This window comes from Astatotilapia calliptera, chromosome 19, assembly GCF_964374335.1.
Source record: "Astatotilapia calliptera chromosome 19, fAstCal68.1, whole genome shotgun sequence".
NCBI classification, from domain to species: Eukaryota; Metazoa; Chordata; class Actinopteri; order Cichliformes; family Cichlidae; genus Astatotilapia; species Astatotilapia calliptera.
In genome coordinates this window covers 1405905-1429575 of record NC_137440.1, presented here as the reverse complement: position 1 = coordinate 1429575, position 23671 = coordinate 1405905, and the positions used below count along the sequence as shown (strand labels likewise).

Sequence of the window (23671 nt, the reverse complement as noted above, 5' to 3'; positions counted from 1 at the left end):
ATGTGTCATTCACCCATTCATACAAGCAGTTTATTTCCCTATGCCTAAGTACTTTCTACATAACAGTCACACTCTGATGAACACATCAACTCAAGGTTGAGTGCATCGCCCAAGGATTTGGCACGGAGACTAAAGCAGCCAGGATCAAAACAGCAAATAGTAAATGACAAGGGTGGAAATGTTGCATGATTGAACCAGGGCCATTCACATCCTTAGCTTTAGCCTTAGCTTATTTTCATTGATTTGATTGCATGGTTTTAGTGTGACGTTGCTGTATGTAATGTATATAATCTGCTCCATGATGCCTCACTGTAGATGGACTTCATCATTTACCCCTAACAAATCCACTCTAATATCAAAACGTTGGCACAATTAGACAGGCACAACTTTCAGCCAATCATTAGAGTTTCAACATTACCATTTATGGTCGATTTAATCTTTCTAAAAGTAGGCGTCCAATTGCAGTGCGAGACAGGAGAGGTTCTTCTTAAATTTACTTTATAAAGCGTTCAACTTCCTGGATCATGGTCTCCATCAACCAATTAGAACGGCAGAAACACGCATTGTGATTGTGGGCGTGGACCGGGCGTGAGGCGTACTTCGCGACTGCTCAAACGCATGCGCCACAAAGTCAGGGTTGGTTTCAGTGCAGGGTCAGAGGGAACAGCTGCTGTCACTTCAGAAGGTATGAGTGCCTGAGACAAAGTGCGAATGTAGTTTGGTTTGATTCAGTGGATCTTTTCTATAAACGCGCGCGTGTGGCGCGGAAGTCGTTGTGTTTATAACAGCCAAGGCTAAAATTAGCCAGCACTGCAAGTTAGCCCACGCTATAACTCCAACATGACCCTTCATTAGTTGCCAGCTAAGCAGCTCACAACTTGCTCGCTAGCCTTCAGAGAGAGCAGCTAGTCGGGAATGAATGAGCTATTTTGCTGCCCCGCTCCAGTTACCTCTCTGTTCGTCTTGGCGTGCTTAATTTATGGCCATAAGCTAGCTGCTGGCCTGGTGACACAGGCGAAACAACCCGAGACCCAGCTAGTCGTGTGAGCCAGTTATTTGGTGGGAGGGTTAACGCTTAGCTAGTACTCTACTTGTGTCTCGTTTTAAACGAAGCCCCTAAACTTATTTTCTATTTCTAGCAGGGAAAGTGTGTGATATGTCGCTGTACGGCATACTATTCACGGCGAGCCTCAACCGCTGTCACAGCCGTTAGCTTACAGAAGCTTCACCTTTTTTCACAGCTGAAAACCAAATAATTCGTGGGTGTTTCCTGCAGCACCCTCAGAAAGTGTCCTCAGCGAGGAAGCGCAGTTTTGATTTAGCGACAGATAATTCATTTGAAACAACTGCGTTCACTAACCGTTTTTACAGGTCTGTTTAGTTCCGGTGTTGTGCCAAAAAGTGATTTCCGGTGCTTCTTTGTGTTTATGTCTAAAGTCTTTGGTTCTGATACATATTCTGCAGGCAACAGGACTTCAGATGTCGGTTATATTAAAAATAAAGAAATCCTCTGTATCTTTAAGTGTTCTACATTACAGTCAATCCAGTACTGTTTTGGCACTTAAAATATCTTTATGGTATATTTGTTACAATTTCTGTGTTGAAAATGGCATTTTTAATTTCAGTGAGATTTTTAAATTCATAAATAATGGATATATAAAAGTTGCTTTGCCAAAACAGATTGCTGTCAAGAGGTAGAAGCTACAATGTTCTGTCTATCTTCAAATGGTTTGATATTATTCATTAAAACATGCAAATACTGTCAATCACTTTTTGTCACATCACTGGTTTTCTTTCAAAGACTTCAGTATTTCTATTACACCAGCAGCGTTTAAGTACAGATGTCTATAAAGTGCACATAAAGTTATCTGCTGGACAGAGACTTTCACTGTCTGACGTGATGATTATTGATTATATGACTTACAGTTGGAAAAGTACAATTTGGCTGAGAGGCCATTGTTTAAGAGTATAGACTGTATATTAAAGATGGCTATGAAAGACCTCGTTTCTTGACAACTTTATTTATAGCTTCATATTTATCACAACAAGTTTAATTTATAAATATTTTTTATCCTCATTAGAGTCAAAATGTAGAATAAATAGAATCATTAGCGTTGTCACAATACTATCGTTACAATACAAACATTTTCAATACCACTGGGAAGATTTTGACTGCTCCATGCTGCAACAATGGAAGTAATGGCGAAGCAGTCAGAGTTAATTTTCCCACTTATAAGTAAAATTTAACAAATAAGAATTTAAGATCAAGTTTGGAGATTTGATTCATTTTACAAATTTAGATAATTTCATTTCAGATGTGGCCGGTGACAGGGAGGTCTGGGCTTCCCTGCTTAGGCTGCTGTCTGCGCGACCTGACTTCAGATGAGTGGAAGGAAACGCGTGGATGATTTATCGTTTTAATTATGATTGAGTGGTTGTCAGAAATGTTGGTCCAGCGTGATTCATTCTTGAAGAATGTGACTGATGGTGCCTCTGTTTAGAGTTTTTCACATGAAGCAAATCTCAAAGTTAACTTGATATCTGAGTGTTTCTTAGTGCCAGACTAGTCAGCAGGAACGTCGCTGGTTGAAATGCACTTGAGGTTTTTATAATCCCATTTCTTCATGGTGACAGCAGCACGCCCTTTATCAGCAGCTTTGGTAACAGATTTGTTGTACTCGCGTTCACTGCTTTTTTTGTCAACTCGTCTTTCTGATAAATTCCTGTTCTCCGACTCTAACTGGTGCTCTATTGGTGGATAAATACACTGATCGAGACAATATTTTACTGATTGATTTTTTTGCTTCAATGCTTCATTTAATGCACAGCTCTGTAGTGCTCTGTTGTGAACCCATTGTGAGTGTGAGTATTGCACTGCGACTACAAATAGAGCTGCAATAGAAAGGTATCTAGGAGCAGCGTGTGAATAAAAAGCATCACATTAAGCCCGCTCAGCCCCCAGGGTTTAAACAAAAAGCAACATGACATAATAACAGCGAGATAGAGCCATTTTGGGACACATACAGACTATTTAAATAAAGAGTATTTAAAAATAAAAAAAAACAGTCTGGATGAAAGACATCCCCTGAATGATGGTGGTGGAAAACCCACTCTAACACACTGGTCTGAAATATTTCTCTTGGTTTAGCATCTGTTGACTGCATAATGTGGGACTGACATCCTTTTAATCCCTGCCACACCAGTCAGTGCCCTAAGGACGGAGAAAAGAAATGTCCCATCACAGAATGAAACTGAGTACTTATAACAATTCTGGACTGATTAGCAGTGACTCAGTGGGAAAAGTAGACCTGAACCGTGGAAGCTAAATCCCCCCACAGCACTATAGAGTCCTCGCCCTGCAGGTTTAGGCTTTTGCTTGTCATTTGTCACCTGACTTTAGATTTGAAAAACCTAGACTAACCTACCAAGTTGATAACCACCATCACTTGCATATCGCGGTTGTTGGCAGCACGTAGCTCCAAGCTGTCCCGTGTATGTTGCATTGGCCGTTGCAGGATGGCTCCTTCTGGTCATGAAGGTCTTTGGACTGTGAAGGTATCAGACTGATAAAAGCTCTCTTCTATTGGAATCCATTTGTATTGTGAAAAGTAATGGTTCACTGAGGTTCAAGCTTAGCTTAAAAAACTGATTTGTAATGTGTTGATGTCTCGATACTGTGGAGCAGAGTAACAGTGGTTAATGGTGTGCTCTCTCTGTGTCTCAGCCTGGTTGTCCATCCAGCATCATGGGAAAGAAGAGTCGGGTGAAGACTCAGAAGTCAGGCTCAGGAGCCATGGCTGTGGTTTCCCCCAAGGAGATGATGAGCCTGATTGCTGAACTGTTGCAGAGTATGTTTCCATTCAAAGTGCTCAAATAAAACCATTGTGTGCACGTACACTGCTCCATTATTTTGTGAGTACAACAAATATACCAATAAATCAGGCTAAAATAAGGTAAATTATAATATTTTTGATTTACACACCAGTAAAAGTAGAGAAGAGGTCAGTGAGACTGACCCTAGTTGATGTTATGCATTAAGTGTTAAATTTTAACAGGCTCATTTTGCCCTGGTGGGAAAGGATAAAGTAAAAATGGAGATACAGTCGTAAGCACCATCGGATCATTCTACACTGCAATGTTGGGACTTTTGAGGTGCCGTCAAAAGTAAATACATTAGCATACAGACAAGCTGTTTAGCTAATACTAGCTTAGTTGTGTGTTTTGATCAGCTGCTCTAAGTCCTGATAGCTCAATGCATAATGGTAGATGCAGAAAGTAGCCCTGATCCTGCATCAACAGCAGGCATTAGACCAGTGACTTTCTGCAGATGTTCAGCAGCCTTCACGTGCTGATTTCTGCTCTGTGCTTGAGTATTTATTGCTCCTTCTGGTTTCTTGGATAAGGTGGCTGTATCGTTGAAGTGTTGCCAATGTGTTTTCCCAGAATGCAGCAGTGCAGCAGCCTCTGCTGGTAAAGAGTGGGAGGAGTACCTCCAGATAAGAGGCTTGGTGGAAAGAATCCGCAAAAAGCAAAAGGGTAAGTACATGTATAGTATTATGTTAACACATGATTGAGACTTACCCATCCCATTGGACTAAATGATAATAATGTTTGTTTTGTGTGTGTGTGTGTGTGTGTTCAGGCATGTCCATTGTGTTTGAGGGCAGCAGGGAGGAGCACTTCCCTGACCTGATGTCTTGGGCTAAGGAAAACGGGGCCTCCTGCGAGTGCTTCACTGTGGCCAACTTTGGGAAGGAAGGCTATGGCCTGAGGGCCACCAGAGACATCAAGGTTTCTACTTTGATTTTTTTAGAATTTTGAAGTTACCTCCTGCTTCACCATCACATGAGCAAACATGGGATATTTGATAGAGGAATAGCTTTTTATCCTAGAACTGCCAAAGAGCTCATTTTGAGTCCCAGAACTCAAAAGTAAAACTTCAGTGTCTTTTTTGAACACTTTTGCTCAAATGTATCATATAATTTTGGGTTGTGTGCAATTACAATGTAAAATATTATAACAGAAAATAATAACTGTTGCAAACCTGTAGGTTTTGCAAAAACTTTAGAGAACAAGGGTTCTCTAAAGGAACCAGTTCTTCTAGAGAACTGGTTCCCAGTAGTTCAGTTCCTTGGAATTGTTATTCCGCCCATCAATCCTGGTTATCTGTTCGACTTGCACAAAGGACAGAGCGCAGTGGTAAAGTGCAACTTGAGCTCTTTGAAAGCCCTGCACAGACGGCATGCTAACGCTAAGCTGGTGAAGAAGCCAGAGCGATGTTAGTGCCGACTCCAGCCCAGGGCTCAGACCGTTAACTTCAACAGGTGACAAACTGATGAGCAGTCAGGCTGCAGCCTCATGTTTCTAAAGTAGAATCGATTTACTGTTTGTGCTGGTTTTCGTCTTTGTGTTCATACCTAAATACTGAGAGAAAGACGGTTTATGTCCTCATTGGCATAGAGGTTTGTGTTGGTGTGTGAGGCTGTAGGTTTATATTAAGTGTTAATTATGAGACGATGCGCATGAGCAGCCAGAGATCGAACCATGACACCATCAAACAGTTCTGATTAGTACTCATCACTCTACCTTTAGAGCTATACCCACCCGAATCAGCATCGCTCAATTCATATCATTTCCCATCCCTATACTGGTTACCCAGTAACATGTCATATTTACTCACAGCAGCTTTCATATCACATGTGTCATGTGACAGGGGTCAGGATGGCTAAAGTTAGCACATGGAGATTGATGGATGAACATATAGGAGACTGTAGTTATTACATGGCTGATATTGAACCACATCACAGGGGGTTGACAAATGAGTGGAGAGCTGGCTGCTGGTTCGTGGCTGTGCAGAGCAATGGGAGCGTGTTGGCTGTCCAGAGTGTGGAGAAGGAACCTGAGCAAGTAACAGCAGTAGAGTCGGTTATGACAGTTTGCTGGTAATGACTGTATTTGTTTTAGCATGCCTTTACTGTTTCCTTTATCTGGGGCAAGTGTTGGTTATGCATCCATCATTTTTATGCAAAAGGTGTTTATGGCATCATGGCTTCACATCTTTATGCCACACTTGGTTTGTTTAGCAAACTTGTATTGCCAAATCGGAGCAGTCAGTGCCAGGGAGATGGTGCTACTTGGATAACTGTGCAGCAGACACAGATATCCCTGAAAGTAGCAGGTTAGGCCGACCTGTCTGCACCCCACAGGCTTTCAGTACATCAGTGTCAAATCCATTTTAAAATCAGAAGTTGATAAATACTCTGACCTCTTGGAAGAGGCTGACCATGTGATCTGTTGTGCTCACTACTATTTACTGTGTGGTTTACAGGCAGAGGAACTATTCCTGTGGATTCCCAGGAAGATGCTGATGACAGTGGAATCGGCACAGAACTCTATACTGGGTAAGAAATGAAGTTATTTACAACTCGTAGCTCATTCCATACAGTTGTACACATTAAGAGGGCATCGCAGCACGCCAGATCTCTTCCTCTGAAAAGTAATCTGCAGTCAGCCTGTGGGGCTGCTGCAGGACTCGTGCTGGGTCAGTACAACAGGAGAAAACAAAGACGTTGTTGGACAGGCCCAGCAGTGGAGAGGAGACATGTCGCAGACACGATGCATGTTTGATTTGCTGCAGTAAATACTTTTCTACAATCTGTAATCAGACGACAGAACAACACAAAGGTTTTTATTAGTCAGGTTTCATTTTTGCCACGTTCATAGATCTTTTTGATGTTTTATTTGACTTATTCTAACATCAGTGCACATATGTAGAAATCATTGTAATAACACTGTGATATGAAGGGTGTATCCTTTTTTAACTAAAGGCCATCAAAGCTCGCGGTGCATTTAAAACACAGGTTATACGCTGTGCCCCTCCAGACACGTGGCACATGTCCGTGTGACAGGCTCGTCCCGTGCTGTGGAGTCACTGCAGCCATCGCTGCTGTCAGCAGAGTGAGACGTCACATTCCCCCTCTCTCTCTTTGTTTTGGTCCTTACTGGTAAACGGCTGTGGAACTGAAGCACTCTGAAACTGGCTCATTGTTTGAATACACCTTAAAGCACCATGAACAAGAAGTTTTTGCTCCTTGTATTCACTGGCATCAAACCCACCAAAGCACATTGCTGGGTGCTGCTCACTGGAGTTGTTGCCACCAGTTCAGCCACAGTTTCCGTCAAGATGCAGCAATGTTTAAATCGTTGTTACGGAAGAGAAAAAAATCACAGTGTAACGTGTTAATCTCACGGTAGTTTACTTATATTATTATAAGCCTTTAAAAATGTTGGAATTTAAAAAACTGAATAAATAAATGCATAAAAATATGATTGCTGGTCATATGACCCTGTGACCTCTTTATGGCAGGTCCTTTGTATAGCCAGGATCGGATCCTGCAGGCCATGGGGAATGTGACGCTGGCCCTCCACCTGCTATGCGAGCGAGCCAACCCTGCTTCCTTCTGGCTACCATACATCCGCAGTCTTCCTCAAGAATATGACATACCTCTGTACTACCAGCAAGAGGACGTGCAGCTCCTACTGGGCACACAGGCGGTGCAGGATGTCCTCAGCCAGTATAAAAACACTGCACGCCAGTATGCTTACTTCTACAAACTGGTACAGGTGGGCAGATACACCAAACAAGACACAGGTTGTCAGCAAGTATCAGTGGGCACTCTGAACATAATTGAATCTTAACCTGATATTGAAGCCTGACGTCTGGTAAATGGTACAGTTTGCTATTTTTTAAAGGAAGGTTGGAGGTTGATTACTGGGTCAACTGGTGGCTTTATTACTGCCAGTTTGAAGGCCCATCAGTAGACAAAGACTGAAGATGAATTAATAGTAGGACAACTTTGACCAATCATATAGGAGTGTGGTCCAATGGAGACGGAGAAGGAATTCTCAATCAGCTGGAGTGAGACTAGATGCCAGTAGTGTTACAAGTAGCTGTACGTAATGTGTCTATGATTATGACTATTTTCGTTTTGTCTAATGGTTAAAATGTTATTGTGAAAATGAAGTAATTACTGATTAAGGTTAAGGTGATGCTTGGCTCAGTAGCGCTTCGACTCTTTGCCGGCCTGGCTCCAGTGATGGGAGGAAGGTTGTTCAGCCAGTACGATGTTGCTGAGAGCTTACTTAACAAATGATTTCTCAGGTTAAATGAAGATAGTGAGATGGGCTGCATGTTTTCAGAGGAGCCACAGGATCCAGGGTCACAGGGAGGATGGAACATTATTATGAGTTACTCTGTGGGAGCAGAGTTTGGGTAGCTGCTCGTATTGTGATGACACATGGAGTCAAAGATTTGCATCCTTGAACTTGAGCACAGCACTTTCAAAGAGACATCTACTGTAATAACACAAACTTTACAGAAGCTTGAGCTGCAAATCGTAGGACTGCAGCTCTGCTTCCTCTCAACTCAAAATGTTCTCAGAGGGTTGAATGAATTTGGCTGGGAATGAGAGCCGCTCCACCCAAAGTGGGATGGGCGGCGTCTCCTCTAGCAAGAGCCAAAAAGAAATGTTCACCTGCTCAGTTTGGGGAGGGGGCCCAGTTGGACCAAGGTGTCCCAGCAAAGTGCCAGTTGAGTGTAGCAGGCTTGTCATGTTGCTGTCCCCACCGCGACCAGGAGAGGGAGGCATTGTGTCAGGATTGACATGGAGAACAAACCCAAACATCTAAAATTAGCAAAGGAGTTCCAGATGGGGCCGAACCACAGATGGGCTCCTGTCGTCACAGACGAACTACGGATTATGATCTGATATTTTCCCTTCTTTGGAATTCAATTGGCTTATGAGCTTCTAATCAGACTGTGATGGGTGGAGGAGGATTTTTTTATTTTATAAATCAAAACCAGCACAATCTTTTTTTACAGTAAGGAGAAAGATTCGGTTTGTGAACGTGTGAAGATCACACACTGGCTTTTTCTGTCCAGTTTAATGTGCCAACAAATTGAGTGAGATGTAGAGAGTGATTATATGATGAAATGTTGCTTAACAGCCTCAGACAACAGATAGTGGGATGCTAATCTGAAAATATGCTAATGTTCCATTATTAATCTCAATCATGGTGAAATGCCAGCTCAGCTTTGATCAGGACTTTCCACGGTTCTCTCTGAAGTCGGCCTCTTCTTCTTAAGGCAACAAAAGACCGCTTTTTCAAACGTTTCTTTGAGGTGTGTGTTAAATTGGATGACATACAGGAAATACAGTTCATTTTGCATAACGACAGCAGGTATGAATGAGAGCTATATGTGGCTGAATCATTTGTTTCAGATGCACATATAATGGCGTGTCCCTGTTAGAATGACTGTATATCTTTATTGTTGAGCACAGTGATGGAGAGATGAAAACTCCTCCACACTGACGAGAGGGACTGATTCAAGTCATTAAGAAACTTCAGAGGAACTAAAGGTTATCGTTTAAGTTGTTGAGTTTAGGGTGAACTTGGTTTGTCACACACTGCTTCTGTCTTTTACTTTGGTTTCTGTTAAATAATGGCATGAAACTATGAGGTCCAATGTCATGTGTGGTTGATCTGAGGTTGTATCTACCTAACTGTAGACTCTGGTAAGGACCTGCTGATCTTTTTACTTGCCAGGAAAAGATCAGCAGGTCCTTTACACGGGACCAGGTAGGCTTGGACAGCCTTTTTCCATTTAATAAATGAAATCATCATTTGAAAACAGCATTTCATATTTACTTAATTGTTTCTTTATTTGACTAAAACGTGTGACAAACATGCAACAAACTGAGAAATCATGAAAGGGGCAGGATGTCCCCCCTCGTTCTCCTCTCCTCATACCCAACAGTCACAGGAAGATGGCTGCCCCTCTCTGATCCTGGTTTCTTCCTGTGCAAAGGGAGGCTTTCCTGTCACCAGGTGCTCGGTCACAGGGGCTGGTCTAATTGTTGGGGTTCTTCCTCTTATGTTTTAGGGTTTTTAGTTGTGTTGATTTGGTGCTAAATGAAAGAAAATGTATTGTATGGTTTTCTGTGCACTGTAAGGTCAGAGCAACAGTGTACAACTGCAGGGTCTGTATTAAAAAAGAAAAGGGGGGAAATGCTGGAGCTACTCTGAACTTGACTTTATCAGGAGGAGAGGTTGTGCACGCACGCCTGCCTCAGGGTAAAATGGTGTGTGTGGTCACACCGTTTTACCCTGCATGCAGTGACACTGATTCATCCCTACAGATGAATTCACAGAGCCGTACTTGTCAAGTTAAAGAAAGTTCTTCCCAGCCGCTCCTCATAAATCAGCCAGCTTGATGAATTGACCAGTGTTATCCATTTGCATATACATCAGTCTGAGCGTAGAGCTCATAAATGCTGTTAGTATCACAGTTTGTCTGTAGAGTTCACCTGAAACAGCCAGTGTCCCTCTACAAACAAGTCTTTAGCCGCCATTGTGAAGTGCTGCCCAGCTGTTGGTGGTTGTGTTGAAGCATCACCACCTTTATTTTTAGTGGTCACAGCAAGGAAGTACTACATATGTAGAATCACAGTTGTAAGTAAGTGTTGAGTTAAATTAAGATTGCAAACAAAATCATCTTTTTAAATGGGAAATTTATGTCTATCACCATCTTTGCTGTTGGTCCTCACACACATGCACACTCTACATTAGTGTGCCTGCGTGTATACATGCTTGGATATGTGTCTGTATGTATAATAGTAAACACACACTTTCCAAGTTTTAGGATCATTCCAGCGCATCTCTAATGAAAACTGCTTTTCATATCAGCCGTGGAGTGTTGTCATTACCCTGCAGTGCTCACCTGGGTTCGTGATAACTCGACAACAAAGTGGCATAGAAGCTTTAAATTGATACTACAGGTGTATCTACTGAAAATGTCAGACGAGTTTGAATCTCAGTGACCTCGAGGTCAAGGTCAGAGGTCAAGTTTTCTGAAAATCTCATGAATGCAATAACTGCAGAACAACATAGGATTTTGAAATTGATACCAGATGTAAATGGCAGCTACATTGTAGCCACAGCCACCCTGGGGCGCACTGACAGAGGCGAGGCTGCCGGACACTGGCGCCACCGGGCCCTCTGACCACCACCAGTAGGCAACGGGTGAAGTGTCTTGCCCAAGGACACAACGACCGAGACTGTCCAAGCCGGGGCTCGAACCGGCAACCTTCCAACTCTTGAGCCACGATCGCCTGTGTAGGTGTATCTACTAAGAGGGTGACACCAGTATCTGATATTTCCCATGTTTCCCATGTCCTAGGCCTGCTCAGGGATACCCTCGACAAGGCCCAATGCTGTATTTGGTGATATGTTAGCAGAGCGTCTCTGACATTAGTACATATGCGCATGCATATATCCAACACGCGGGGCAGAGGGACGGTGGGGGTGAATGTGGGCGGTGTATGTGTTGTGGGGGATGGGGGTTTGGGATTGAGGAAGGTACATTTAGGTCAGTTCAAATCCGATGTGACAAGCTAATTTTCCAGCCCGGTCATCTGAGGAGGAGGAGGGAGTGTGTGTGTGGTGCATGGTGTGCTAGGATGGATCAGATGAGAGGACGCACCTCCATGAGCCATCCTGGCTCAATCGTCAAGCCAAAAGGAACCAGAGCTGTTGCTCTTTTAGTTATGCTGCAGAGACGCTAATCTGTTTGCACCGCTACATCGCAGGGACTTTGTTTCCAAAGAAATTTAAGGCCCTAATTATTAAAACTGGCCTTGGATTAAACTATAGTTAGGCTGAGGTTTAAAGAACTGGGCCTAGTATTGAGGGTAGCTGTCAGAAAAAGAGTGAAACGATGTAATGTTGTCTGCAGTGATGGACTCATGACGGTTGATGTTGAGTTCACGTGAATGTTGATCATCGTGGAAAATGGGAATGTGGTTCAAAACGGAAATGGAACAAATATTTATGTGACCAGGAATGAAAACGAACAAAGATACACAGCAGCTTCATTATTGTCCAGGATTTAAACTGTTTTAATAAGTAAAAATATTTTCAAGAAACAACGTTAAGGCTTCTTCTGTATCAGTGCAGGTAGCCAACGACAGCAAAACTACTAGAGTGGACAGTATACTGTGTTTTGGGGTTTGTTCTTCTTGTAAGTCATTGCTGCAGGCCGGGACGTTCCAAAGTGATCCCTGTTAGACGGATCTTCAGGTCCTAATTTTCCACCAAGTCATCGGTTCTGTTACTGGTCAGAGAACTGTGGTGTGGTACCGTCTGTACTGCAGTACACATCCTGTAAAAACTTCCTTTATTTGACTTCAGACAGCATGAAGTCTGACAGTTTTAAAGCCATGCTCTACAATGGCCTTAATGCCTGTAGTGTTTCATGTCCACTTTAACAAGATCCAAATGCACCAACTCGTTATGAAAAGGTCATCATCAAAGAGGACGTGAACATGCTTTTTAATGCTACTTTGGACCTTTTTAACATGTGAGTCTGTAGCAACTGGCTCTGTTTTTGGAGCCAGCCTCACTTTTAGTTTGATGTTATGTTGTTTAATATTACAAAAAAGTATACTGTATGTTGGTGTCACTTAGCTTCCTGGTGGAGCAGGTGACTGTATGTCACAAGGCCTCAATGCCGTGGCCTGGGTTCAGTTTGACCCAGAGACCTTTGCTGTCTCCCCTCACTGTCTCACTGTCTCACTGTCCCACCACACTTTCCTGTTTTAAAATAATAAATAAAAAATGGTGTTAAAAATGCCCCGAAAGTGTCGACGTAGTGTTTTCAGTATTCAAATGGATATTTTATTGATCACGTTGGACAACAGACCGCAGGGTGCTGAGTCGTGTGCTTGGTCCGTTCTTCAGCAGCACTGTAAACTGGTAGTGATGAGAATGTGTTACTTTGTAACCTCAAGCTGTGTTTCTTTGGACTGTAAGCCACACTGTTGGTAAAACATCAGAGCTGTTACACCGGCAGAGCCACCCCTCACTGAGCAGCTGTTTGGTCTTCGAGTTGTTCTTACTCTTTGGCCTTTCGTTCGTATTCCTTCATTTTCGTCACGAACTCCACTGAATTGAACGGTTTGCAGCTGTGCAGGTGGTGCAGGTGGTGCCTGTGGCTTTGGTGGAGGAATCTGTGGCATCCATGGACACAGACACTTAGACAGGCACTGATTCAAATTACCCAAATTGATGAGACAGACTTACGACGGCTGCTGGCCACACCAAATTAGGCCGACAGAGATATATGTGTGGGGTCAAGTGTCCACTAAGAGACCACACACTGACACACACCCCTGTTGTAGCCATGTATTGTTTGACAGGCCTCTCAGGCGAAACCACACACACACACACACACACACACACACACACACACACACACACACACACAGTTTTGTGATTATTTTGTTCTTATTCCCATCGTGTCCACCTTCCCCAGACTCATCCCACTGCCAGCAAGCTGCCCTTGAAGGACTGCTTCACATTTGATGACTACAGGTCAGTGCGTAGCAGCGGTTTACATGTTTGTTTACCTTCTCCAGACTCTAGCCTGTGAATAGCAAGCTTTATTACAGCTCTGTTGTGACTTTTATGTACTAACCTTCATTTTGGTGGTAGAGAATCACTATGAGATCCACAGGCAGGGTTGTAACATAACTACACTCACAGTCAAGGTGGACATGTTTATAGTAATGGGCTGTATATAGTGCTTTTATAATCTTACTGACCATTTGAATTGCTTGACCTAGCTCACATTAAATTTATTATTACAATCATTAACCTCGTATGCATTTCTTTGGGCCATGGGAGGGAGGCAGAGCACCCAGAGAGCATAGGTGCTCTCTGGGATGGAAACGTCACACAGAGAGGACCCAGCCAACTGTATTTTGAACCAGTGATCTCCTTGCTGTGAAGCCACAGTCCTAACCACTTGTAACCCTAAACACTACTTCTGGACAATTGTAATGAATTATTATGAGGTTGATTCAAAATGCTGCAGTGAGAGTACTGACAGGGAGAAAGAGAGAGCTTGTTGTTGGCTTCTGTGTTCATTGGCTCCCTGTTAAATCCAAATTTAAAGTCCTGCTCCTCACATACAGGTTCTTGAATAGTCAGGCCCCCGTCGTAAAGAGCTCATAGTACCATATCAGCCCAGTAGAGCACTGAATGCTGACTTACGTCTGGAGCCTAGGATATTTAAAAGGCAGAGCCTTCAGTTTTCAGGCCCCTCTTCTGTGGAACCAGCTTCCAGTTTGGATTCGGGAGACAGACACTATCTCTACTTTCAGGATTAGGCTTCAAACTTTCCTCTTTGCTAAAGCATATAGTTAGGGCTGGACCAGGTGACCCTGAATCCTCCCTTAGTTATGCTGCAATAGACGTAGGCTGCCGGGGATTCCCATGATGCATTGGGTGTTTCTTCTTCTGTCAAAGGTTTCTTCCTGTTAAAAGGGAGTTTTTCCTTCCCACTCTAACCATAGTCTTTGGTTTTCTGTATTGTTGTAGGGTCTTTACCTTACAATACAAAGCGCCTTGAGGTGACTGTTGTTGAGACTTGGCTTCATATAAATAAACTAAAAATCAAAATCAAATCCATCCTGGGCTTAATTTAATGTCATATAACTTGTTTTAAGATTCTCTTCTGCCAATGATCAAAGTACTTTGTGGCAAATAGGACGTCTGTCACTAAGGATGTAGATCAGGCCAGTTACTAATTGGAAGGTTGGTGGTTAGATCCCAGGTTACTCCTGCATGCTCAAGTTTCCTTGGGAAAGACCCTGAATTGGAGTGTGGATGTATGTGAATGTTAGATTAGGTGTAGAAAACCGTGTTTGTATAAATGGGGGATGAGGCGTGTTGTATGTAAATCTCTTGAATTGTTCTAGTGGAGTACTGTGTAACTGACAGTCTGACTGATCTCCGTATTAGAACGAGAAACATGTTTGTTTGATTAACAGGTGGGCCGTATCCTCTGTGATGACCCGTCAGAATCAAATCCCTACTGAGGATGGCAGCCGGGTCACCCTGGCCCTCATTCCTCTCTGGGACATGTGCAACCACACAAATGGACTGGTGAGCGCGTGCACACACACACACACACACACACACACACACACACACACACACGTATACTTTCCAGGAAATTGATTCTGTCCATTGGATGTTACCATTCATGTGAAAAGGGAGATGCCATCTCTGAATTGCAGAGTGTCTGTCACCATCGTACGATGCTTTAGGTGCAGCTATTCCCCAATTCTGTGTGAATGGTGCTCATAGCCATTGATCAGTGGCTACGAGTACCACTCTGCATTTAAGTTTTATCTGGTCGTTAAGTGATGGCATGACGAATCCTACTTGCGGGTCTAAAGTAGTCTGCGTTTAATATGGCTTTTGTGTTGTTAACATGTTTAATGTTTTGTATTTTCTTCTATTTAATCTCAAAAAGCTCCTTAAACAGTCAGTGATCACTGTTGACCTCCCTCGGCTTTTATTACCGCTAATCATTTATTTAAGCTCAGTTTTTAAAACCTTAGGATGTAACTACAGCCCAGCCCATGCAGCAGTATATGAATGACTAACCTCGTATTGTGGATGGATTATCTCAGTTGTTCTCCTGGCTGAAGTTTGGTCCTTTTACAGCATCCTGCCATGCGATTACATTTGTTCCTGACCACCGAGAACACTCACCTTAACTTTTATCGAGTGGAAAAAAAGTTAGCTTGTTTATATTATGCTAACATAGCTGTGTCGCTAGCGGTCACGTAGCACATCTTTATATACCAGCTAGCCCAACTTCAGTAACCCTACAAACGTCACTGCTGTTTAGTTTTCTGTCTTCATTTATGTTGGAAGTGATAACAGAGCTGTACGTTTTAATTTGTTTCCAAAACCCCGCAGTCAGGACATGCTATATTGTATTTAGATAGAAGCTAGCGAGCTAACTCCCTGCTAACTTCTAACTCCGTTAAATGTCATAAATTCCGTTTTCATGGATGCCTGGATGTTAAACTCAATTGTTACACCTGGTAGAGCAGAACGCTGATCATTTTATTAAAGATGAAAGACTTTAGACAGTTTTCAACTCTCAGTAATGCCATAGTGATCGTTTGATATATGGACCTGCAGCGGAGTTTAGACCCAGACACGGCTAGTGACGTCAGACTGAATGACCGGATTGAAGGGTCTTTACCTTAAAATATGTAGCATCTCTCGGCAATTTGATTTTATATACATGGAATCAAATTGAATAATCTGCATATTAATGATTATGAAGTTGACCTCAGTCAGTGGTGCTATTTTTGTCATCATGCAAATGTACCGTGGATAAGGTTGGGGACAGCTGCAGTCAGCTGAGACTGAAGAGTTACTGAAAACACATCCAGATAAACAGAATCAACTTTCTGGGATTTCTTACCTGGATGATTGAGGATACATCAACACACTTGTGTTGTAACCTGATTGTTTAGCACAGGGTAAATATTCTGACACGAAACACTCTGTGCTCCTCCCTCATGTGATAAAAATTATAAGCAGTATGTGGTTTCATTTTCAGCAAGTTGGAAAACATTCTGCTGAAATGAAAAACTAGAGATGCAGTGTTTTAAGCATTTCTTTTTTTTTCTTTTTTTTCTTTTTTTTTTTACATTTAAGGTCATCAAACAAATATTGGAAATATTTGTTTGATGAGTAATATTGCAAAAGATAACCCAAATAAATAGTTTACAGTGAAAACTGGAGATTTAAATAATTTTATTGAAGGAAATGTTATCTAGACCTACCTGGCTTTATATGAAAAAGTAATTGCACCTTAAACATAGTAATTGCTGGTGCCGCCCTTGGCTGCAAAAACTGTAAACAAGTATTTGCGAAAACGAGCAACGGGTCTCTCGCATCGCTGGGAAGTAATTTTGACCCACTTTTCTTTGCAGAATCGTTCAAATTCAGACAAACTGTGGAAGGGTTTTGAGGATGAATAACCTTTTTCGGATCATGCCAAAGCATCTCAATGTGATTTGAAACAAGCCTTTTACTCCACCACTCCAAAACCTTAAATTTGTTCAGTCTTTGTCTGACTGGACATCAGCAGGGCACAAACCGATGGCCAGCCGTTCTCCTTCAGCATCATCTGGTATTGAGCAGAATTCATGGTTCCATCAATTACAGCAAGTCGTCCAGGTCCGCAAGTAGACCGCCAAAGTAAAGACGATGCACCACCTGGCCCCGCCTATATATTCTGTCCATTAAAAACTATGAACAGAACGTCCACCACCCTCCGCAAATGAGTCTGACTTACTGCCGACAATATGAAGCTTTGTTCGTACAGGACCTGAATAAGTACGCACTCTGGCATAGACTTGCCCTGGTTGGCTGAGAAGTGTGAAAGCGTTTTTCTTTTCTTTTTCCCCCCCCTACAGTTGGAGCACACACCCTTCTTAAGTAGGGTAACCACCACCCCCGTCTGCCAGTCCTAAAGGACAAACACATGTAGTGTTGCAGAGCAGTGCCAGCCAGGGTAGGCCTGCAACATCCAAAGGCTTCAGGGGTGAATCTCAAACAGTTGCACAGTGGCAGGGCCCCCGGGGTGGCTCAGTACGTTAGTGATTTCAGCTCTGTGACAGGCAAGTCCACTCCTCAGACTTCGAGGAGATCCTCAAAGTGTTCCTTCCACGGCCCGACTATATCATCAGTGGAGCGTCCCACTGCTACTGTAAACAGTGTGTAAAATACCGCCTCCCCCTCTCGACTTGTCTGAAGAATCACTTTGAGGCCAGCTGAAGTCTTGTTCCGTAGTTCCACTGAACTCCTCCCACACCCGAGTGTTGTGGAAAATACTTTCTCATTTCACTGCATATTCAGTCTTGGATGGCAGTTTATTGGGGTATTGTCTCTTAATTTTTATTTCTAAGTGAGCTTTTCCTTGAAGGACCTCTGGTTACATCCATCTAGCTCATGGGAAGCAACCCAATAGCATGATGTTATCATATTTTACTGAAGTTTTTTTACATCAAACTGAAGGTTTTTCTTTATATTTACCTTTAAATGCAAATTGGCAAACTTCAGTTTTAGTCCCCTTTCCTGCATTTGTCTATGACCTATAGATTAGCATTACAGTGTGTGGTGGCAATGTAACATTACTGCTTGGGAAGAGTGTGGACTGTGGGCCCTCACATGTCAGACTTTCTCTCTAAACTGAGATTATTAAGTCAAATATGTTGCAGCTTGCTGACATTTGGAGCCACAGCAAAAGCTCTGACTGGATACGTCCTGCTGCAAATCCATTTGGTGAGGGCTGCGTTGATGACATTACTTTTAAACTTGCAGATCACCACCGGATACAACCTAGAGGACGATCGCTGTGAATGTGTGGCACTGCAGGACTGTAAGGAGAACGAACAGGTGACGAGATCATCACTTTGGTCTTTGTGTCTCATGTCTATGTACACAAGAAATCCTCAGATATAGAAGTTCAGTTAGACTCAGTACAAACTCTATGTACCTTTTTTATATCGCTGTGCTGCCATTTTATCTTCCATCAGCAGAAATTTGTATAATATTTTAGTTGTTGTTGTGTAGTGACAGCACCTGAAGTCTGGAAATGAACGCTAACAACATGTGACTGAGAGTTGTCGCCAAGAAGGCGTCTGATGATGATTGTCAGTGATGCAGCCACAATCCTGTGTGCACATTGTTTCAGTATTCTGAAAATAGTATGTTAACAGTATATTTTATGTTATTAAATTCAGTTCAGCACCAAATGACAACAACACTTGCTTCGTTCTAATGTAAGTTAATGACCAGAGAACACTCCAACAAATGGATGAGCCCATAGGAGCACGCGCTCTGCTCTGCACATGAGCAGTTAGCAGTTTTACAGCTACTCTTTCATGAATCCTTAAAAGGAAAGTTGGAAATGAACCTGTAATTAGCTAAGACAGGTCAAGTGATGGCTTAATTACCACCAGCCCGAATAACTGAGCTGTCACTCAATAACAGAGATTGATCATATTTAAGATCGGATCAAGTGCCATGCTTCAGTCTTAGTCTTCAGCCAATGCCTGTCTGTGTGTTAGCCCTGCGACACACCCGTGTGCTCGGCCTTTCGCCCTGTGGTAGCTGGAATGGGCTCCAGCCCCGGCGACCCTGGTGAGGATAAGAAGATGGATGGTTTTTGCCATTTTTATGGCTGAGGGGCGAGCAAAGAGGCGGGCAGGCAGCGTGGACACCCAATAGTGTGAATGCAAAAACGAGGTGACATAGTCATCTGACATTCATGCCGTCTACCAAAAGTCTCGGGCGAGTTTGAATCTCGGTGGCCTTGAACTCAAAATGGCAGTTTTCTGAATACACGGAGGATTTTGACATAACACAGGTGCATCAGTGTTTGTTTTTTCATTGTAGCATTCATATGAAGCATCTTGACGCGGCTGCTGTTGTGATTTGGGGCAATACAAGTGAAACTGACTTAAATTTTAAGAATTACAAGCAAACAAGTAGCTTAGAAATAAGCTGACTAAAGCAAACATATTTCTAACTGTTGAACTCCTTAAGATATATGCCAAGTTGGATATACTGCGTTCATACTGCTAGCATGTATAGATCCTGCTCACTACGGGCAGGACTTTGTAGAATCTGACCACATGCTCTTTCCACAGATCTACATCTTTTATGGCACGAGATCCAATGCCGAGTTTGTGATCCACAATGGCTTCTTCTTCCAAGACAACGCCCACGACCGGGTGAAGATCAAGCTTGGTGTTAGTAAAAGTGAACGCCTTTACGCCATGAAGGCTGAAGTTCTGGCGAGAGCCGGCATCCCAGCGTAGGTTCAACCGCTCGATCAGCAGATCTCTGCACGCTTTAATATGGGTCAAGAAGAGCTCCGGGCTCACTATAAACTCATGTAGATGCACTTCTGTCTTCCAGCAGTAGATATTTCCACCAATTAGGCTCCTCTTTGCTATAATTAAAGCACATAATGTAAATGTTGCAGCCCCCCCCCACCAAGTTTCAATTTACTATCCACCCCAACACTTTCATCACCAAGAAGCTTAATCAGTTTATCATTAGCTTCTTAATTTTATGCAGCATTCTCAGTGCAGCATTTTTAATCAGACGCCTTTAATCTCTTATTGATGGCAGCCTAAATCTCAAAAGTGGAAATTAAGTGAAACAATCCACGTTGTTGCTGGGGTGATATGCTCGTAGATGGTTTTCAAAGGGACGAGTCACAGACTTTGTGTCGGACCTCGGTGACATGTGGAGTCGCTGCTGTCATCACTCTTTTCCTACAACATGAAGATCAGTCTGAGCAGGTATTTTAAGTGGCAATAACAACCTTTAAACACGCTGCAGGGCGCAGACTGAGGCTTCCTTAGCTGGCTGCACTCCTGCTTCTGCAACGTTGGACAAAGGGATAATTTAATAGGAAGAGTAGGGAGGCAGCTGTAATGCATTTGTTGGTTGTAATAATGCTGACCCTGTGCTGCTCTGATCGCCACATCGATCACTTTGCTGAGGCAGGGAAATATTGTCACTTAAGGTCTAATATAGCCGTGTTTTCTGGCCTCCTGCTGACTTTCACAATCCACAGGAATACTGGAAATTGCAGTTATTAACATTATTGTTCAGAGGCCAATGGAAAAATCAGATCTGCGAGTACGAGGTGAACTGCAGGCAGATGTCAGGCTTGCAGGGATTTTGTGAAGGCTCACATGTGGACATCCATTAGTTTTTAAAGGAGCCTGTTCTACTTTTCCCTTTCTGTCAAACTAACAGTGGTCTGTGTTAAACATGGCTGCAGATTCAAAGAGTGAGGTCAGTGTGAAGCCACCAAGAGTTCAGGTTCAGAGTGCTATAAATACTCAGTTTATCCCTGATGTGGTCCCCTCAGGTGCTCAACAACAGGTAGCCCAGCCCACCTGTTGGTGGAAACCTTTGGTTTACATTTCTCTCAAAGGGAGGGGAGCTAACAGACAGTGGATGAATTACAGGCTGCATCAGTGCTGGGGATGAGATTCTAGTCTTTAGCTGTGCACTCCGGAGCCTGAACGAGCCACTGCTGGTCATTTTTACGTAAGCTGCCTCACCAGCTGTGTCTGCAGAGCACTCACTTTCAACAAGGCGTTCGTGGACAGGCATGCAGAACATATTTCTCACATTATACAGGCTGGCTCTGTGGTTTGCACTATTATTAGGACAGCTTCAGATGTTCAGATGGATATTTGTCTGAAGTGTCAAATACAAAGCATCAGGAAATGGTTAGCCAAGGTTAATTCTGATCATATGTGAACATGAAACGCACGACTTATGGTTTTCAAATTGATACCATAAGTGTGTCTAAGTTTCCTGAATGTCTTGTGAGTGAGAGGGATGTTAAAAGCAGCGGTGAACCTGCTGGAAGGCTCAGGGGTAGCTCTGTCGTCCCACGGTGTTGTTGGGTGAACAGCTTTTGGCACTTCTGTGTTGGTTTTATGTTTTTCAGCCCAACACGATGCTGCTTCATTCACTGTCTTGTTAATGACATTGATTTGGATGAGATCGATATAGTTATCTTTACTAGTTACTCATTGCAGTGAAGTTACAGGATGTATAGCTCAGTACCTCTCTCACTACACCATCCAGGTCATGTGCTCTCTTCTTGTAGTTGAGGTTTTTAACATTGAATTAAAAACACTCTTAATTAATTTTCCGGTTAAATTGTGGAAAATAAGAATCAGGATTCTTGTTTTTTCATCACCTGCCACTGCATGAAATGGTATTTTGTACTGTGGAAGCTGTCCCGTATTCTGGGAAGCAAATGGTACAACTGTTGCTTTAAGAACTTGTGTGCAGAGCTGTGGTGTTGCTATGGTTTAATAACTCTTTATTCTGCTGTCTTTCAGCTCCTATGTTTTTGCCCTTCACTGCAATGAACCCCCAATTTCAGCCCAGCTCCTCGCCTTCCTAAGAGTCTTCTGCATGACGGAGGGTAAGGCGCCGACACATTCCCAAAGTGAGATGAACCCAGACATCCTTTGACCTTTGGAGCCTGCCTCTTACTACTTGTCTTCTGTGGCCCTGCATATACTAACATGTGCGTAATTTCAGATGAACTGAAGTACTACCTGCTCGGAGAGCGTGCCATCAATAAGATCTTCACCCTGGGCAACAGCGAGTTCCCTGTGAGCTGGGAGAACGAGATCAAGTTGTGGACATTCCTCGAGACTCGGGCTGCTCTTCTACTCAAGACATACAAGACCACGTCAGAGGTCAGTGTGGCGGAGGTTTAGGCTAAAGCTTCTCCGTATTTCAAAGGCAAAAATATTTCCTGTGTAGCCTTCTGAATAGCAGACGTGTTTTTATTCTCTCCTGTTTTTCAGGAGGACCGCTCCATGCTGGAGAAGCCTGATCTGTCTCTTCATTCCCGCATGGCTATCCAACTCCGCCTGGCTGAGAAGCAGATCCTAGAGAAGGCGCTGGCTTGTGGCCGAGCCAAACGTCTGTATTTCCAGAAAAATCTGGAGGAGGGGGCGTCGCTGCCTTGTTATGAGGAAAGCGATATCGCTTTGCTGGAGAATACTGAAGCGGATGCAAAACTTCCAGTTATCCTGCGTAAGGTGGAGGAAGGCCAGGAGATCCAGGTGGATGAGGACAGCCCTCTCCTGAATGGGATGAAGGTGGTGTACGGGACTAATGCAGAGGCTAATGGAGAACGAGATCAGGACGATAACGTCAGCACAGATGTTAACTCTGCTTTGGCCTCGATGGGAGGTTCGAGCCAAAGGGAGGAAGCTAACCCAAGTGCCAGTCGAACGGAAGATGAACCCAAAGAGAACACTGTTTAAATAATTCCAGTAACTGCCACACTCCATGCTGTTTATTTATTTTTGTGTCTCTCCAAGGACTCAGAAAAATAGCTGAAAAAAGAAATTGAATTAAAAGTCATGGAACTTCTGTGTGTGTTCATCTAGTTTGGCTTTTGTTAGTGCTTGGTTGCCTTCCAGGCTTCTATGCAGAAGATATTTTTATTACACTGGAGTTTTAGTTCCCTTTGAAACACAGGTGTAAACTGAAAGTGCATGTGGGAAGAAACCAAAGGGACAACAGCACCTCGAGGCGACTGTTGATTTGGCACCGTTTAAAATTGAACAGGTTCTAGAAAAAGGAGGAAAAGGTTTTAGCTGAACATCTCTACAAAGCCAAACTCTGCCTGTGATGTGAATGTGTTGGTGTGTGTGCACCACTCTGTCTGGTTAATGGCAGAATGCTCTGTAGCTGAGTCAGGTGTTCAAAATGACACGCTGATCTGGAAGTTTTGCATTGGAATATTATTTAGCATTTTAAGGAGTAACTAAGTAACCTGTAGTGTAAGCTGCACTGATTAGGAGTAGTTGTGGCTGCAGTGAGAACTACATGATGAAGGCGTACAGCAGCAGCGACTCGGTGAGACGCAGGGAACGCCTTTGGAAGCTTTTTCTTCACCCGCCTTAAAAATGTGCTCGTCCAATCACTGACATGTGACAGGTGGAAACGAAGAAGAGTGTGTCGTTCTCTAGGTCGCCATTGATTGAAGGAGTGGCCTCAGTAACTGTGTCTGCGCTGGTCACGACTGAAAGTCTGACAGGCCTGCAGTGTAGCACTGTGGACGTCGGGGCTTACCCCACTGGTGATTTCAAGCTGACTGAATGTGGCAGCTCTGTAGATCTTACAGGGATGCAGACCGAGGCCTCAGAACCTGTTTGGATGAATCCGTTCTGGA

At 43.3% G+C, this 23671-nt stretch overlaps 1 protein-coding gene across 1 annotated transcript; it reads left to right on the top strand.

Moving 5' to 3' along the window:
- Positions 1–544: 544 nt before the first annotated feature.
- Positions 545–22866, top strand: setd3 (SET domain containing 3, actin histidine methyltransferase). Its single transcript, XM_026151984.2, has 13 exons — positions 545–685; positions 3725–3848; positions 4444–4536; positions 4643–4791; positions 6329–6401; positions 7367–7623; positions 13373–13431; positions 14892–15006; positions 18256–18330; positions 19587–19753; positions 21816–21901; positions 22021–22181; positions 22293–22866. The coding sequence occupies exons 2-13, from the start codon at positions 3746–3748 to the stop codon at positions 22755–22757; spliced, it is 1803 nt and encodes a 600-aa protein (XP_026007769.1). The 5' UTR covers positions 545–685; positions 3725–3745; the 3' UTR covers positions 22758–22866.
- The last annotated feature ends 805 nt before the right edge of the window (positions 22867–23671 follow it).

Bases quoted from the DNA above. Each gene is read 5' to 3' on its own strand.
- setd3 (XM_026151984.2), top strand. From the start codon at position 3,746: ATGGGAAAGAAGAGTCGGGTGAAGACTCAGAAGTCAGGCTCAGGAGCC. The intron at 4,792-6,328 runs GTTTCTACTTTG...TGTGGTTTACAG, and splicing joins GGGCCACCAGAGACATCAAG to GCAGAGGAACTATTCCTGTG. The intron at 19,754-21,815 runs GTAGGTTCAACC...GCTGTCTTTCAG, and splicing joins GCGAGAGCCGGCATCCCAGC to CTCCTATGTTTTTGCCCTTC.